The sequence below is a fragment of the Nomascus leucogenys genome, chromosome 12 (genome assembly GCF_006542625.1).
Source record: "Nomascus leucogenys isolate Asia chromosome 12, Asia_NLE_v1, whole genome shotgun sequence".
NCBI classification, from domain to species: Eukaryota; Metazoa; Chordata; class Mammalia; order Primates; family Hylobatidae; genus Nomascus; species Nomascus leucogenys.
In genome coordinates, this window is record NC_044392.1 from 20,482,790 (window position 1) to 20,496,167 (window position 13,378).

At 44.9% G+C, this 13,378-nt stretch overlaps 2 protein-coding genes and 1 long non-coding RNA gene across 4 annotated transcripts in view; 2 read left to right on the forward strand and 1 right to left on the reverse strand.

The window, feature by feature from the left end:
- TXNDC12 (thioredoxin domain containing 12) overlaps window positions 1-10,317 on the reverse strand; it is a 37,856-nt gene extending 27,539 nt beyond the window's left edge. The window contains exon 1 of the mRNA XM_030823907.1: window positions 9,897-10,317. Coding sequence (XP_030679767.1) covers window positions 9,897-9,993 — 97 coding nt within the window. The 5' untranslated portion in view covers window positions 9,994-10,317. The remainder of the gene's footprint in view (window positions 1-9,896) is intronic.
- LOC105740618 lies at window positions 5,811-7,714 on the forward strand. The gene is made up of 3 exons (XR_001116689.2): window positions 5,811-5,858; window positions 6,677-6,756; window positions 7,315-7,714. It is a non-coding gene; the product is annotated as an uncharacterized LOC105740618 (long non-coding RNA).
- Window positions 10,318-11,025: 708 nt separating the features above from the next.
- The window catches only part of BTF3L4 (basic transcription factor 3 like 4), a 32,274-nt gene continuing 29,921 nt past the window's right edge, over window positions 11,026-13,378 (forward strand). Inside the window, exon 1 of one of the 2 annotated variants that reach the window (XM_003258976.4) lies at window positions 11,026-11,288. The gene's annotated coding sequence lies outside the window, so the exon portion shown is untranslated. The remainder of the gene's footprint in view (window positions 11,289-13,378) is intronic. The other variant, XM_004089800.3, reaches the window with a different exon arrangement.

Here is a 13,378-nt window from a genome sequence, read left to right on the forward strand (position 1 = left end):
AACTATCTTTCAAAAATAAAAGCAAAATACACATTTTTAGATAAGCTGAGAGATTTTTCCATCCTTCCCTCACAGCCCTCAGAAAAAACAATCCTGCTGACACCTTGATTTTGGACTCCTAGCCTCCAGAACTGTGAGACAATAAACTTCTGTTGTTTAAGACACCGTTTGGACTGGGGATGGTGGCTCATGCCTGTAATCCCAGCACTCTGGGAGGCTGAGGTGAGAGGAGCACTTGAGCCCAGGAGTTTGAGACTAGCCTGGGCAACATAGTGAGACCCCGTCTCTATAAAAAACAGAAAAATTAGCCAGGGGTGGTGGTGCATGCCTGTAGTCCTAGCTACTTGGGAGGCACAGGCAGGAGAATCGATTGAGCCTAGGGGTTCAAGGCTGTAGTGAGCTGTGATTGCCCCACTGCACTCCAGCCTGGGTGACAGAGCAAGACTCTGTCTCAAAAAAAAAAAAAAAAAAAAAAAAAGACACAGTTTGTGGTACTTTGTTACTGTAGCCTTAGCAAACTAATACAGGGGAGCAAGGCAAAAGCAAGGAGACTAATAAAGAAGCTACTGCAATAATTCAGGCAAGAGATGATAGTGGACTGGACCAGCTGGGGTGGTAGAGGGGTAAGATACCAATACGTTCTGGATTTATTTCAAAGGCAAAGTTAGCAGGATTTTGCTACGGATATGGGATATGAGAGCAAAAAGAGAAGTCAAGGATCACTCTAAGGTTTTTGGCCTGGACAAGTAGAATGATGGAGCTGCCATTTACAGTGAGGATGAAAGCATGATTAGAGCATGACCAAGACAGTCCAAGGAGAAAAATTAGATCAAATACATACAACTCTTTCAAAAAATTTTGGGGCCGGGCGTGGTGGCTCACACCTGTAATCCCAGCACTTTGGGAGGCCGAGGCGGGCGGATCACGAGGTCAGGAGATCGAGACCATCCTGGCTAACACAGTGAAACCCCGTCTCTACTAAAAATACAAAAAAAATTAGCCGGGCATGGTGGCAGGTGCCTGTAGTCCCAGCTACTCAGGAGGCTGAGGCAGGAGAATGGCGTGAACCCGGGAGGCGGAGCTTGCAGTGAGCCGAGATCGCGCCACTGCACTCCAGCCTTGGCGACAGAGCAAGACTCTGTCTCAAAAAAAAAAAAAAAAATTTTTGACTGGGTGTAGTGTGCGGTGGCTCACGCCTGTAATCCCAGCACTTCTGGAGGCCAAGGCAGGCAGATCACTTGAGGTCAGGAGTTCGAGACCAGCCTGGTCTAACCTAACATGGTGAAACCCCATCTGTAGGGCTGGGCGTGGTGGCTCAAGCCTGTAATCCCAGCACTTGGGGAGGCCGAGGTGGGTGGATCACAAGGTCAGAAAATTGAGACCATCCTGGCTAACACGGTGAAACCCCGTTTCTACTAAATACACAAAAAATTAGCTGGGTGTGGTGGCGGGTGCCTGTAGTCCCAGCTGCTCGGGAGGCTGAGGCAGGAGAATGGTGTGAACCTGGGAGGCGGAGCTTGCAGTGAGCTGAGATCGTGCCACTGCACTCCAGCCTGGGAGACAGAGCAAGACTCCGTCTCAAAAAAAAAAAAAAAAAAAGAAACCCCATCTCTACTAGAAATACAAAAATTTAGGCTGGGCATGGTGGCTCACGCCTGTAATCCCAGCACTTTGGGAGGCCAAGGCGGGCGGATCATGAGGTCAAGAGATCCAGACCATCCTGGCCAAATGGTGAAACCCCATCTCTACTAAAAAAAAAAAAAAAAAAAAATTAGCCAGTTATGGTGGCACGCACCTGTAATTCCAGCTACTCAGGAAGCTGAGGCATGAGAATCGCTTGAACTTGGGAGGTGAAGGTTGTAGTAAGCCAAGATCATGCCACTGCACTCCAGCCTGGGTAACAGAGTGAGACTATGTCTCAAAAAAAAAAAGAATTTTGCTGTACCAGGGACAATTGAAAGCTGATAGAAATGATACAGTAAAGATAGGAAAAAGGGGTAATACAACAGGAGAAGGGAGACTCACTGGTAAAATGTTGGTGAGTCGGTGAGAGGAGACGGGATTTAGCACTCAAGTCGAGGGATTAGCCTTTGCTAGGAATAATGATGGTTTATCAGGTAACAATAGGAAAGGGAGCATATATGAACACTAGTGGGTAAATGCCGTAGTGAAAATTTTTGAAAGGCCTCTTCCGATTCCTTCTGTCTTCTGGTAAAGAAGGACCATAATTACTAACTGAGAGCAAGGACTATGGAAGAAGTATTGGAGATTTGAAAAGACAGGAAGAAGTATGAAATAGTCCCCTAGGAGAGAATCAGAGAAAATAAAAAGCATAGCTAAAGGATGTATTTCAGGTAGGAAATGATCCCAGAGGAAGGCCTAGATACAAAGAATAGTGAGCAAATAAACCAGCAAACATGGAGATAAATATGTAAATATTGTCTGTATAGCAATTTATAACGCCCAATTTGTAGAGTTAAAAAAGAAAGAGAGAACTAAGCCAGGCACAATGTGCACCTGTAGTCCCAGCTACTCTGGAGGTTGAGGCAAGAGGATCGCTTGAGCCCAGGAGTTTGAGGCCAGCCTGGGAAACAGGATGAGACTCTATCTCTAAAAATTAAATAACTAAGTTTAGAAAAAAAAATTAAAATTAGAACTAAATGTGAGACAACTCCTTATAAGTAAAGAGGGGGTGATTGAAGTTAAATGTTCTAAAGTCCCTCTTACCACTGGAGGTATAATAGTGTTAGATTTTGTTAAGTATGCAAGTAAAATTTCAAGAGTTACTACTAAAAGAAAAGAACTAGAAAGCCAACTTCCAAACTAATAAAGGAGATAAAATAAGAACAAGCAAATATTCAACACCCAAAGAAAGGGCAAAAAGAAAAAAAAGCACAGAAAAAAACAGTAGAGTAGAAACTGGATAACAGAAACAAAAGCAGTTCTGTCAATAATCACAACAAACGTAAGTGGACTAAACTTGCCAATTACAGTGAAAAGACAAAAATTGTCAGACTTGGTTTAAGAAAAAAATACCTCTATGATGCTTACAAAAGCATCTCTAGCCAGTTGTGGTGGCTCACACCTATAATCCCAGCACTTTGGGAGGCCAAGGCAGGAGGATCACTTGAGGCTAGGAGTTCAAGGCCAGTCTGGGCAACACAGTGAAACCTCACCTCTACAAAAAAAATTTAAAAATTAGCTGGATGCAGTGGCATGTGCCTATAGTCCCAGCTACTCAGGAGGCTGATGTCAGAGGATTGCTTGAGGCCAGGAGTTCGAGGATGCAGTGAGCTATGATGGCACCACTGCACTCTAGCTTGGGCAACAGAGGGTGACCCTGTTTCTTTTCTTAAAAAAAAAAAAAAAAGCATGCCTAAAACAGAAGGACTTACAGAAGTCCAATGCCAAACAAAATAGAGTCAATTAAGCTAGATTAATATAAGGTTAAATAAAATTTCTCAGCCAGGCACAGTGGCTCACGCCTGTAATCCCAGTACTTTGGGAAGCTGAGGCAGACAGATCACTTGAGCTCAGGAGTTCAAGACCAGCCTGGCCAACCCCATCTCTACCAAAAATTTAAAAATTAGCTGGGTGTGGTGGTGCACACCTATAATCCCAGCTATCTGGGAGGCTGAGGTGGGAGAATCGCTTAAACCCAGGAGGCAGGGGTTGCAGTGAGCCAAGATCGGGCCACTGCACTCCAGCCTGAGTGACAGACTGAGACTCTGTCTCAAAAAAAAAAAAAAAGAATTATTTAATTAAAATAAATTCTCCATGTACCCAGGCCACTCAGAAGCTAGGTGTCAAACCTTACAATCATGTAAGGTTATTACTAGTAGAGACCTAGAACAGCACTGTAAAGTAGAACTTACTGCAATGAGCTGTTCAATATGGTAGTCACTAGCCACATGTGGCCACAGAACAATTGAAATGTGGACAATCCAGCTGAGCTCAATTTTTTCTTTTATTTAACTTTAATAAATTTAAAGAGTCACAACACTAGAGATTTAGTCTAACCCTCTTATTTTACTGAGGCCTAGAAAAGAAGTTATCCAACACTCCAAGGTAGACCACAACCAAAATTTAAGTCTCCTGACTCCTAATTAGCATTCTTTTCTAATACCCCAATACTTCCCAAGCTGTTCTGCTGCAATATCCCTAGAGTAAGTCTAGAGGTGTAACATGAAAATAGTCCACTGTGGCTGGGCGCGGTGGCTCAAGCCTTTGGGAGGCCGAGGCGGGTGGATCACAAGGTCAGGAGTTTGAGACCAGCCTGGTCAACACAGTGAAACCCTGTCTCTACTCTACAAAAATTAGCCAGGTGTGGTGACGGGTGCCTGTAATCCCAACTACTTGGGAGGCTGAGGCAAGAGAATCGCTTGAACCCGGGAGGGGAAGGTTGCAGTGAGCCGAGATTGTGTCACTGCACTCCATCCTAGGCAACAGAGCAAGACTGTCTCAACAACAACAACAACAACAAAATAGTCTACTGCATGTACAAAATGTCCTTGAGAATTCATATTAAAATTTACATTGGAACTTTTTATAATAGTAATAATCACCACCATCACTTATTAAGCAATTGCATTTTTTTTTGGGGGGGGGGGTAGAGATAGGATCTTGCTATGTTGCCCATGCTGGTTTTGAACTCCTGGCCTCAAGCAATCCGCCTGCCTTGGCCTCCCAAAGTGCTAGGATTATAGGCATGAGCCACTGCACCCAGCCTAAGTGCTTATTTTATGTAATAATTATATTATAATAACAATATTAATGACTAACACATGAAATTTATTATGTGCCAGGTACTTAAATGCTTTTATATGTATTAACTTATTTAATCCTCACAATAACTTTATGAGGTAGAAACTCTAATTATCCCTTTATAAATAAGGAAGCTGAACTGAAACAGCTTGCCCAAGGTTATGTTGCCAGTAAGTGGCAGAGAGGGACTAGAATCTAGGTGGTTGGGTTCCAGGGTCTGTAGTTAACAACCATTCACCACACTTTACTGCCTCTCTAGCAAAGATTAAATGAACAAATGAATGAAACTTCACCAAAGCAGAATGGGAACACCAACTTCAGATCTGGAAAACTTGGGCTTTTTGTTTCCCCCTCAAAAAGATGTTTAAAAGGTACAGTGTTTACCTTGTTACTAAAAACATCTATTCCCCAGCACCACTAACACTTCCACCCGTGCCAACATGGAACATCTGAAGGCAGTCCAATTTCCTAAAGTGTCACCTGTATAGCCACTTAATTTATGCCAGTTATCTGCAAAGTAAAGTCTCCCACATCAGCAGCTCTTACCCTATAACATTAATTTTTAAAAAAAGAAAGAAAAGCAACCATTTCTAAACACAGCATTCCATCAGAATTTTCAATCCCTTCATCCAAAAATTGTTTTAATGAATGTAAGCTAAAGACATCTGAAAAGTATTATCCACCCCTCCTAGCTGATGAAACCTAAATAACAAAAGGTCAAGCATCAGAGCTGGCAGCCAAGCCTCTCAAACAGGGAACACTGCACCTGAGACATAAAACACAGTGGCTAAATATTGATTGTCTCAGTCAAACAGACCTGCATTAGAATTCTTGTTCAGCCACTTACCATTTTCATAAATGCAAAATATGGCTAACAAAAACATGTATCCCATAGGCTGTTGTGAATGTGAGTAGAACACTGTGTGGGAGGTAAACACACTTCATATGTGTTAGTGCCAAATTTTTATTCCAGAGACTTGACAAAGTTATCCATTTTTGTTTCAGGCAGAAGAGCACAAGAACCACTCCCAATGACAGCTTTCTAGTTTCTCCTTTAAACTTTAGAGGAGTTTCTGCACTGAGAGACTGAAATGGTATGCTGGTTAAGGGAACTGGCTCTGGGATTTGTATTCCAGCTAGTCCACTGGACTCCTGTGCCTCATTTGAGGTTTTTTCATCTGTGAAGTGGGGATAATGATAAAAACATTATCCATCTCATAGGGTTATTATGAGGCTTAGTCAATACATGAAAAATGCACACAACAGCACCTGGAGGATAGTAAATGTACAGTAAATATTGGTCACTACTTCTCCCCATGGGTGATGTATTCCAAATTTTTAGTCCATGGGGAACAATGTAATTATTTTGGAACTCTATAGAATGTTAGAGCTGGAAGAGATCTTAGGAAGTACTTCTAGTCCAACTCTCTCATTGATTAATTGGTTGTCACGTAGGACCAGAACTAAATGGCCTGACCAGGATTAAAATCCAGGCCTCCTAATTTCTTTTTTTTTTTTTTTTGAGACAGAGTATCACTCTGTTGCCCAGCCTGGAGTGCAGTGGCACTATCTCGGCTCACTGCAACCTCTGCCTCCCAGGTTCAAGCAATTCTCCTGCCTCAGCCTCCCAAGTAGCTAGGATTATAGGCGTGTGCCACCATGCCTGGCTAATTTTTGTATTTTTTTTAGTAGAGATGGGGTTTCACCACGTTGGCCGGGCTAGTCTCGAACTCCTGACCTCAGGTGATCGAGCTGCCTCAGCCTCCCAAAGTGCTGGGATAACAGGCGTGAGCCACTGTGCCCAGCCTGGGCCTCCTAATTTCTATTTAGTGCTAAGTCCACATCACTGTGCTGCTGCTTCTTAATGAATACAGTAGAGATCATTCAGTCTTTCCTCTCTGCAAACCACCAGGCCATCGTCCGGAAAGAGCTAGAGCTAAACATCTGGGAAGAAATCCATCTCATTAAGACTTTCAGCAACGATTGCCTCAGGTAGCACTTTTTTGGGAGGTAGGGTAAGTGGGGTATAATCTACTTCCCAAGAATCCATACCCAAGAGATACATAAAACAAAAGTTTGAAATAGTATTAATTCCTTTTAGGGATTATTATTATTATTTCCATGGGAGGAAATAATACTGGTTAATATTTATTAAATATTTTCTAAGTGTTTGACACAATATTAAGTGCCTTTTGTTTTTTGATTGAATCCTCCCAACCCAGCCCCACTGCCCTAAGCTCCCCTTCTATGTGCTCCTGCAGCTACCCGGTATTTCCCTGCTCAAAGCACACATCATGCTGCCATGTAACTGTCTGCTTACTTGTCTTGGTACCTTACCAGACTGCAAGCTAAAAAAGGACAGGAATCACAATTATCATGTTTATCATTCATTTCCTCTTTCAACAAATATTCCTGAGCATGAACAAGACAGAAATAGTCCTAGTTCACTGTGGCAGATATGCCCTTCTTACAATGTGACCTCAACATACCTCCCACTGGGGGTGAGGGTGGGGGTCCTAATATTCCATTACCTTGAATCTGCCCCTACAGGGTACTGTGGAAGTGATGCTATGTGCCTTGTAAGGCTAGGTGACAAAAATGCCATGCATTTCTACCTTGTTCTCTTATGGCACTCACTCTTGGAATCCAGCCTCCCATAAAGCTACTGTGAGGAAACCCATAGTAGCCCATGCAGAAAGATCACATGGAGAGGTAACCAGCTTAGCCAAGGCCCCAGTCATCATAGAACAGGGACAAGCCTTTCCCAGTGTGCCGTGTTTGAATTCCTTACTCACACAATTGTGAGCATAATAAAATGATTTCTTCATGCCCACTAAATTTTGGAGTGATTTATTACACAACAATGGTAACTGGAACAACCACATAAAGCTTAACATCTAACAAGGAATAAAGATACAAAATACCTGATTCCGAGGTATTACCTACACCTAACACAGTAACTTGAACACAGTAAATTATTTGTTGAGTGTCTGAGGTAGTTATGATGCCCATTTTGCAGATGAGGAACTGAGGCTTTGAGAGTTAAGAAACTTGCCCAAGGCTACTCAGCTAGTGAGTGGCAGAAGAAATTAAAACTCCGATCTAGGCCTGGCGCAGTGGCTCACGCCTATAATCCCAACACTTTGGGAGGCCAAGGAGGGAGGATCACCTGAGATCAGGAGTTTGAGATCAGCCTGGCCAACATGGTGAAACTCCATCTCTGCTAAAAATACAAAAAAATAAAAAATAAAAAAAAAATTAGCTGGTCATAGTGGCACATCCCTGTAGTCCCAGCTACTCGGGAGGCTGAAGCAGGAGAATCATTTGAACCCGGAAGGCAGAGGTTGCAGTGAGCCGAGATCGCACCACTCCACTCCAGCCTGGCAGAGTGAGACTCCGTCTCAAAAACAAAAGCAAACAAACAGAAAAAACAACAAAGAAAAAACTCAGATCTAAACCCACATACCTAACACTCTACTCTACTGTTACTCTCAGTACTTACAATTTTACTTTAAATATACAGTAGCTGGCTGGGCACAGTGGCTCACGCCTGTAATCCCAGCACTTTGGGAGGCCGAGGCGGGCAGATCATGAGGTCAGGAATTCAAGACCAGCCTGGCCAACATAGTGAAACCCCGTCTCTACTAAAAATACAAAAAATTAGCCAGGCGTGGTGGCGGGCACCTGTAATCCCAGCTACTTGGGAGGCTAAGGCAGGAGAATCGCTTGAACCCAGGAGGCGGAGGTTGCAGTGGGCCGAGATCATGCCACTGGACTCCAGCCTGGGCAACAGTGCGAGACTCCATCTAAAAAATAAAACAACAAAAAAAAACAGTAGTCTGTTTTAAAATGGGATTGTTAGTATTTAAAACTTCTGGCCTAACAGGATTTGTCATGCAGTTTCATCACTGAGATGGAAACCCACATATCACCTTCTCCAAAAAGCTTCTCCTGACCTTCATAATTCAAGTGATGCCAGCTCCCGCAACCTCCCCAGCCCTTCTACTTCCTATTCCATCACAGTCTTGTTTTCCCAGCACTTGTTCCTAGTTGAAACTGTCTTATTAATTTGTTCATGAGTCTACTCTGTCTCTCTGACATGAATATTAGTTCCACGAGAGTAGGCACCTTGTCTGTCCTGTTTACAGCTATATCCCTAGTGCCTAGGACAGTGCCTGAAATATAGGAGGTGATCAAAAATTATTTACGGAATGAAGGAATGATTGCATTCAGGCAAAATGAATGCCCACCCAATCTTATTACTCACCAATAGATGTGAAAATAGAGAGGATAAGAGAAAACAAAAACAGAAGGATTGCAGCAGAATCATTCCATACAGTAAGGTCAGTGAAAAAAAAAAATGGAAGAGGGGTTGGGATCCATGCTACAATTCATCTACTTAGAAAAGCATAAACTCTGAGTTCACAGACTGTCAATCCAACTTTCAACTAAGTAAGGGCTGATGAGGAGAGAGGTGTTAAAACTTAGAATAGAGATGTAGGTAATGGGTGGAGTAGGGGGCCACACCTTCTAACCTCCATTCATAACCGCTGATCGCTCACTTACAAAAAAACTTCGCTGAACCACAGCAAGGACAATTGTTGGGGACCCTTAAACAGCAGACCTTCTACCATTCACTTGGCCCTTCTTATGCACTAGATACAGCTACCTGGGATGCAGGTGCTGTCTCCCAAAGGCAGACAAGTGGCAGTAACCTAGCTCTTCGCGGAAGAGGTAAGGAGAGAAATCTTCAGACCCAGAACAGGGTTCTCTGCATATGCAGGTCCCCAACGGCTCTATTTCTCCCAAGTGGGAAGGTGACCGTTCCTCAGGACCTCCCAAGTGCTAGGCATTAATGCCGGGCTCTTAAACATGCTTTCGTTAATTTACGGGCCATTCCTTCCCCACAATCCAATAATTTAGAGAGGCCTCAAGTACAGCTTCTCCATTCCCCAGACCCGCTACTCTCTACCCCAAGAAATCTTCAAACTCCAGGAGCGGTTGGGGAAGATAAAAAGAAATCTGGAGTGGCCTAAGAGATAGTACGGGAGGGGAACGGTGCTAGGGCAAGAAGAGGTTATACTGGGCTGGGGCCCAGGATCAGTAAAGAGAAGATAAGAACGCGGTCTGACCCTTTCCAAGCCCATTATGTCCATCAGAAGAGATGACGAGGAGCAGGAAACTGAAGCCCAGCAAACAGGTGGCCCCGAGACGAGGCCGCGTCTCCATGGCAGTAGGTGCGCGGGGCCACGGGGCTGAGCGGACGCAGGGCCGGAGTCCCAGCAGATGGTCCACACCGTTCGCCGAGCGCGGCTCAGCACAACCCCTCTTCTTCCCAGATTTTTTTTTTTTCAAACTCTGAAGGAAGTGATGTTAGACGGATGTGGGTGGTGCCTCCGGGGTCCGGTTTGGGATGGAGTGAGTTTAAAGGTGCAGATCACGTAGAAGGGTACGAGAGCTGTTCTCGAGAGCGAGTTGCTTTCCGTGGATTCTGGGTGTCCGGGTCCCGGGACGGAGCGGGAAAATGTACGCCAAGATAGTAGGGGCGGGGGAGAGGTTCGGGAGAACCGTTGCTGCTCGCGTCCGCCACTCAGTCCAGCCCCTCCCCCCAAGAACCGCTGCACTTCCTAGTCAAAAGCAAATTATTGATTCGTGAGGTCAGTCGCTCCCAACAGTGGGCGGATTGCCTACTGGCCTCGGATTCTCCTTACCCCTCCACAAATAAAGACTGGACAACTGGATTTCATTGTTAGGTTCCTGCGAGGGTCTCTGAGGAGACCTGACAAGCCTGTTCTGCGGTGCGTGGGCTCGTGCCGTGCAGACATGCAGTTTCCCGCTGGAGAAGCTCTGTACCTTATTTTTCCTTGCAACCGCAAATCTTCTACTCAGGGATGATGCAACCAACTGATGCAAGCTCCGAGAAAACCAAACTTGGGACCTCTTATTGCAAAACTGACTTAGGTGGACTTAGGACACCAGGATAGAAGTCACTGCAGGCTAAAGTGTAAAGCTTCTTCTGGTTATTTTTCTTGTAGCTTGAGGATTTCTTCCCAATTTTTCCCCTTCGCTGTATAACAAACAGGTGAAAATGTCCGGTCTTTTTCTTCCTGGTACTAGTTGAGTCCTAAAGTCCGTATTTCATGCATAGCGAAAAAGCGACCTAATAAAAGTACACACCCAAACAAAAACATACCGACCACCTTTTTATTCGTTTCCCTAAAATTGTAGGCAGGGACACAATGGAACGCTCGGGAGACTGCAAGCCCCAGGATGCCGCGCGGCCACCTGCACCTGCTGCCACTAGCACTAGAGGGATGCGCAAAGCAGGCGGGGCGTTAGAGTTCAGATGTGCGCTCCCGGGATAGGCTGCCCCGGAGAGGGAGAGGCGGGGTCGGCTGTATCACGTGGACCTGCTCCCGCCGCCGCCGCCGCCGCCGCCGCAGCCGTCGTCTTTCTCTGTCTCGGCTGAGGCAGCCATCTTGCTCTTGCCGCGTGCTGGTGTTGGAGGACCCTCCCTGCTTCAGGTGAGACCCCCGGCGGTCCCGCCACTTCACGGCCATCGGCCGCTGCGCACGGTCTCCCCCCGCCCTCTCCTTCCGACACCCGCCAACCGCTCAGGCTGCCACTTCCGCCGTGGTGCCGCGAGCGGGGGCGGAGGCGGCTGGCTTGGCCTGTCGATTACCGGCGGCGCAGCTGGGGGTCGGCACCTGTGGGAAGGTCCCCAGCACCACTGCCCCCTGTGAGAGCGAGCGGGCCCGCGCTGTTGCCGCCCAGACCCTGTCCCAGGAGGCGGGTGGACGCCCCTCCTCTGTCCCATTACTCCTCGTTCACAACTGTAGTGTTGTGTGCTTTGAGCTTTATACAGGCTCTCTGTTGTCATCTCATTTGATGCTCCCAGTCTACAGATAGGGAAGCTGAAGTTACCACTTCCCGCCCTTGAGTCCAGGGAACCGAACTCAGTTGCAGCGCTCTTCACCTTGTAATGGCAATGTTTGTTTACAAGTCGGCGTCCCTTGCCCATATTTATAACCCCCCTCCCACTGCCTGCTGACCGACAGGCTCAGTGTTGCACAGCTAGTGAATGGCGGTTTCAACTTCCGTTCCCACATTCTTGCAGTTTACCATAGTTGTCCCCTCGGGAATGGTAACAATAGTTACCAGTAACTGTGTATCTTCTGTGAACCATTCCCTGTGATTGATACTGTTTTAACCCTCAAAACAACCCTGTGAAGTATGTGGTGTTACACCTTTCCAAATGCAGGAGGAATACAAGTTCAGAGAAGAAAAATACTTTTTCCAAGTGGTAGAACCTTGGTCTTTCTCATTCCAAAGCCTGCGCTTGTCTTAGAGAAACCCTGCATAAGAAAAAGTCAGGACTCAAGGTTGCAATTATTTTTATCTCTGTGTAAACATGATGTATGTGAAAGTGCCTACCACAATGCTTCTAACTTAGGCACTTAATAAATATAGATAAACCTGTTTACACCCTTTCTTGAGTCTTTGAGAACAGTGCTAAAAGATCCTGAGATCCCCAAGGAAGAACTCATTAATCATGTGGCTTTAGGAAGTTACTTCTCCCTTTTGGGCCTAGGAAGGGACTTCTCCCTTCTGGGCCCTTATTTGCTCATCTATTAAGATGGGAGGGAGGGAACTGTTTTGTTTGTAATTTATACTTTGCTGCTGCTAGCAGGTGTTGAGATGACATCACAGATATGAATGATGGGTGCAATAAAGTAGAGGTTGATTGAGAATAGAGAATTAAACCAGGTGATCTTGGAGGTCTACTCCAGATTCTGAGCTTGACATCTCATAGACTGAGTCCAGTCCTCTTTCCTACTTGAATTCCACACACCACAACTTGCCAAGAAACAAAAGACTACTCTTGTTCCTCTCCTACTGCCTTGAGCTCTCAGTCTCCCTAAAATCATTTTTCTCTGAGATACTCCTTAGGAACAAAATTTCTCAATTCTGTTGTCCTGACCACCTGGAATGGAATCTGTTCTTTCATCTATACCTTGATTTGAAGAGTTAATTTTGTTCTTGCTTTTATTTCAAACAAGTCAAGACTTTGTCTTGGCATCCCAACCTCTGTCTCTTGTCTTGGGAATTGTTACTTCAAAATGCAGAAGAATCCCAAAGGGTTCACCCAGTATCTAGGTCTAATGTTTTTCCTTAGCCCCTTTTTTTTGCAATAAATTCCTTAGGCTCTTTGTTAGTTCAGTACCCTCTCATGGCCACATTCCTTTGAGAAAAGTGAATGTTGGTCCTTTTCTGTGGATATTTGAGCATAGGAATTGGGATTTAAGTCATCAAATTTAAGTCTATGGCAGAGCTAAGATTGGCACACACTGAAGACTTCTTGTTTTGGACTCTAAACACACTTCCTCTTATAAAAGTGTTTTTAGCTGCTTCAGCATTGTGATGCAGTGCTGAGCAGAGTGAAGATTCATAAATTCTAAATATTATTTGGGATCTGGACATTAGCCTTAAAGAAGAGAGAGATATATATAGGTTATTGCCTAAGGACAGTGTCAAAGTACAAAATGGTTAGTAATTATATAGTCTTTGATGCTCCTTTTTTTAATCTCTCAAATGAAGCAAACTATTTTTTTCA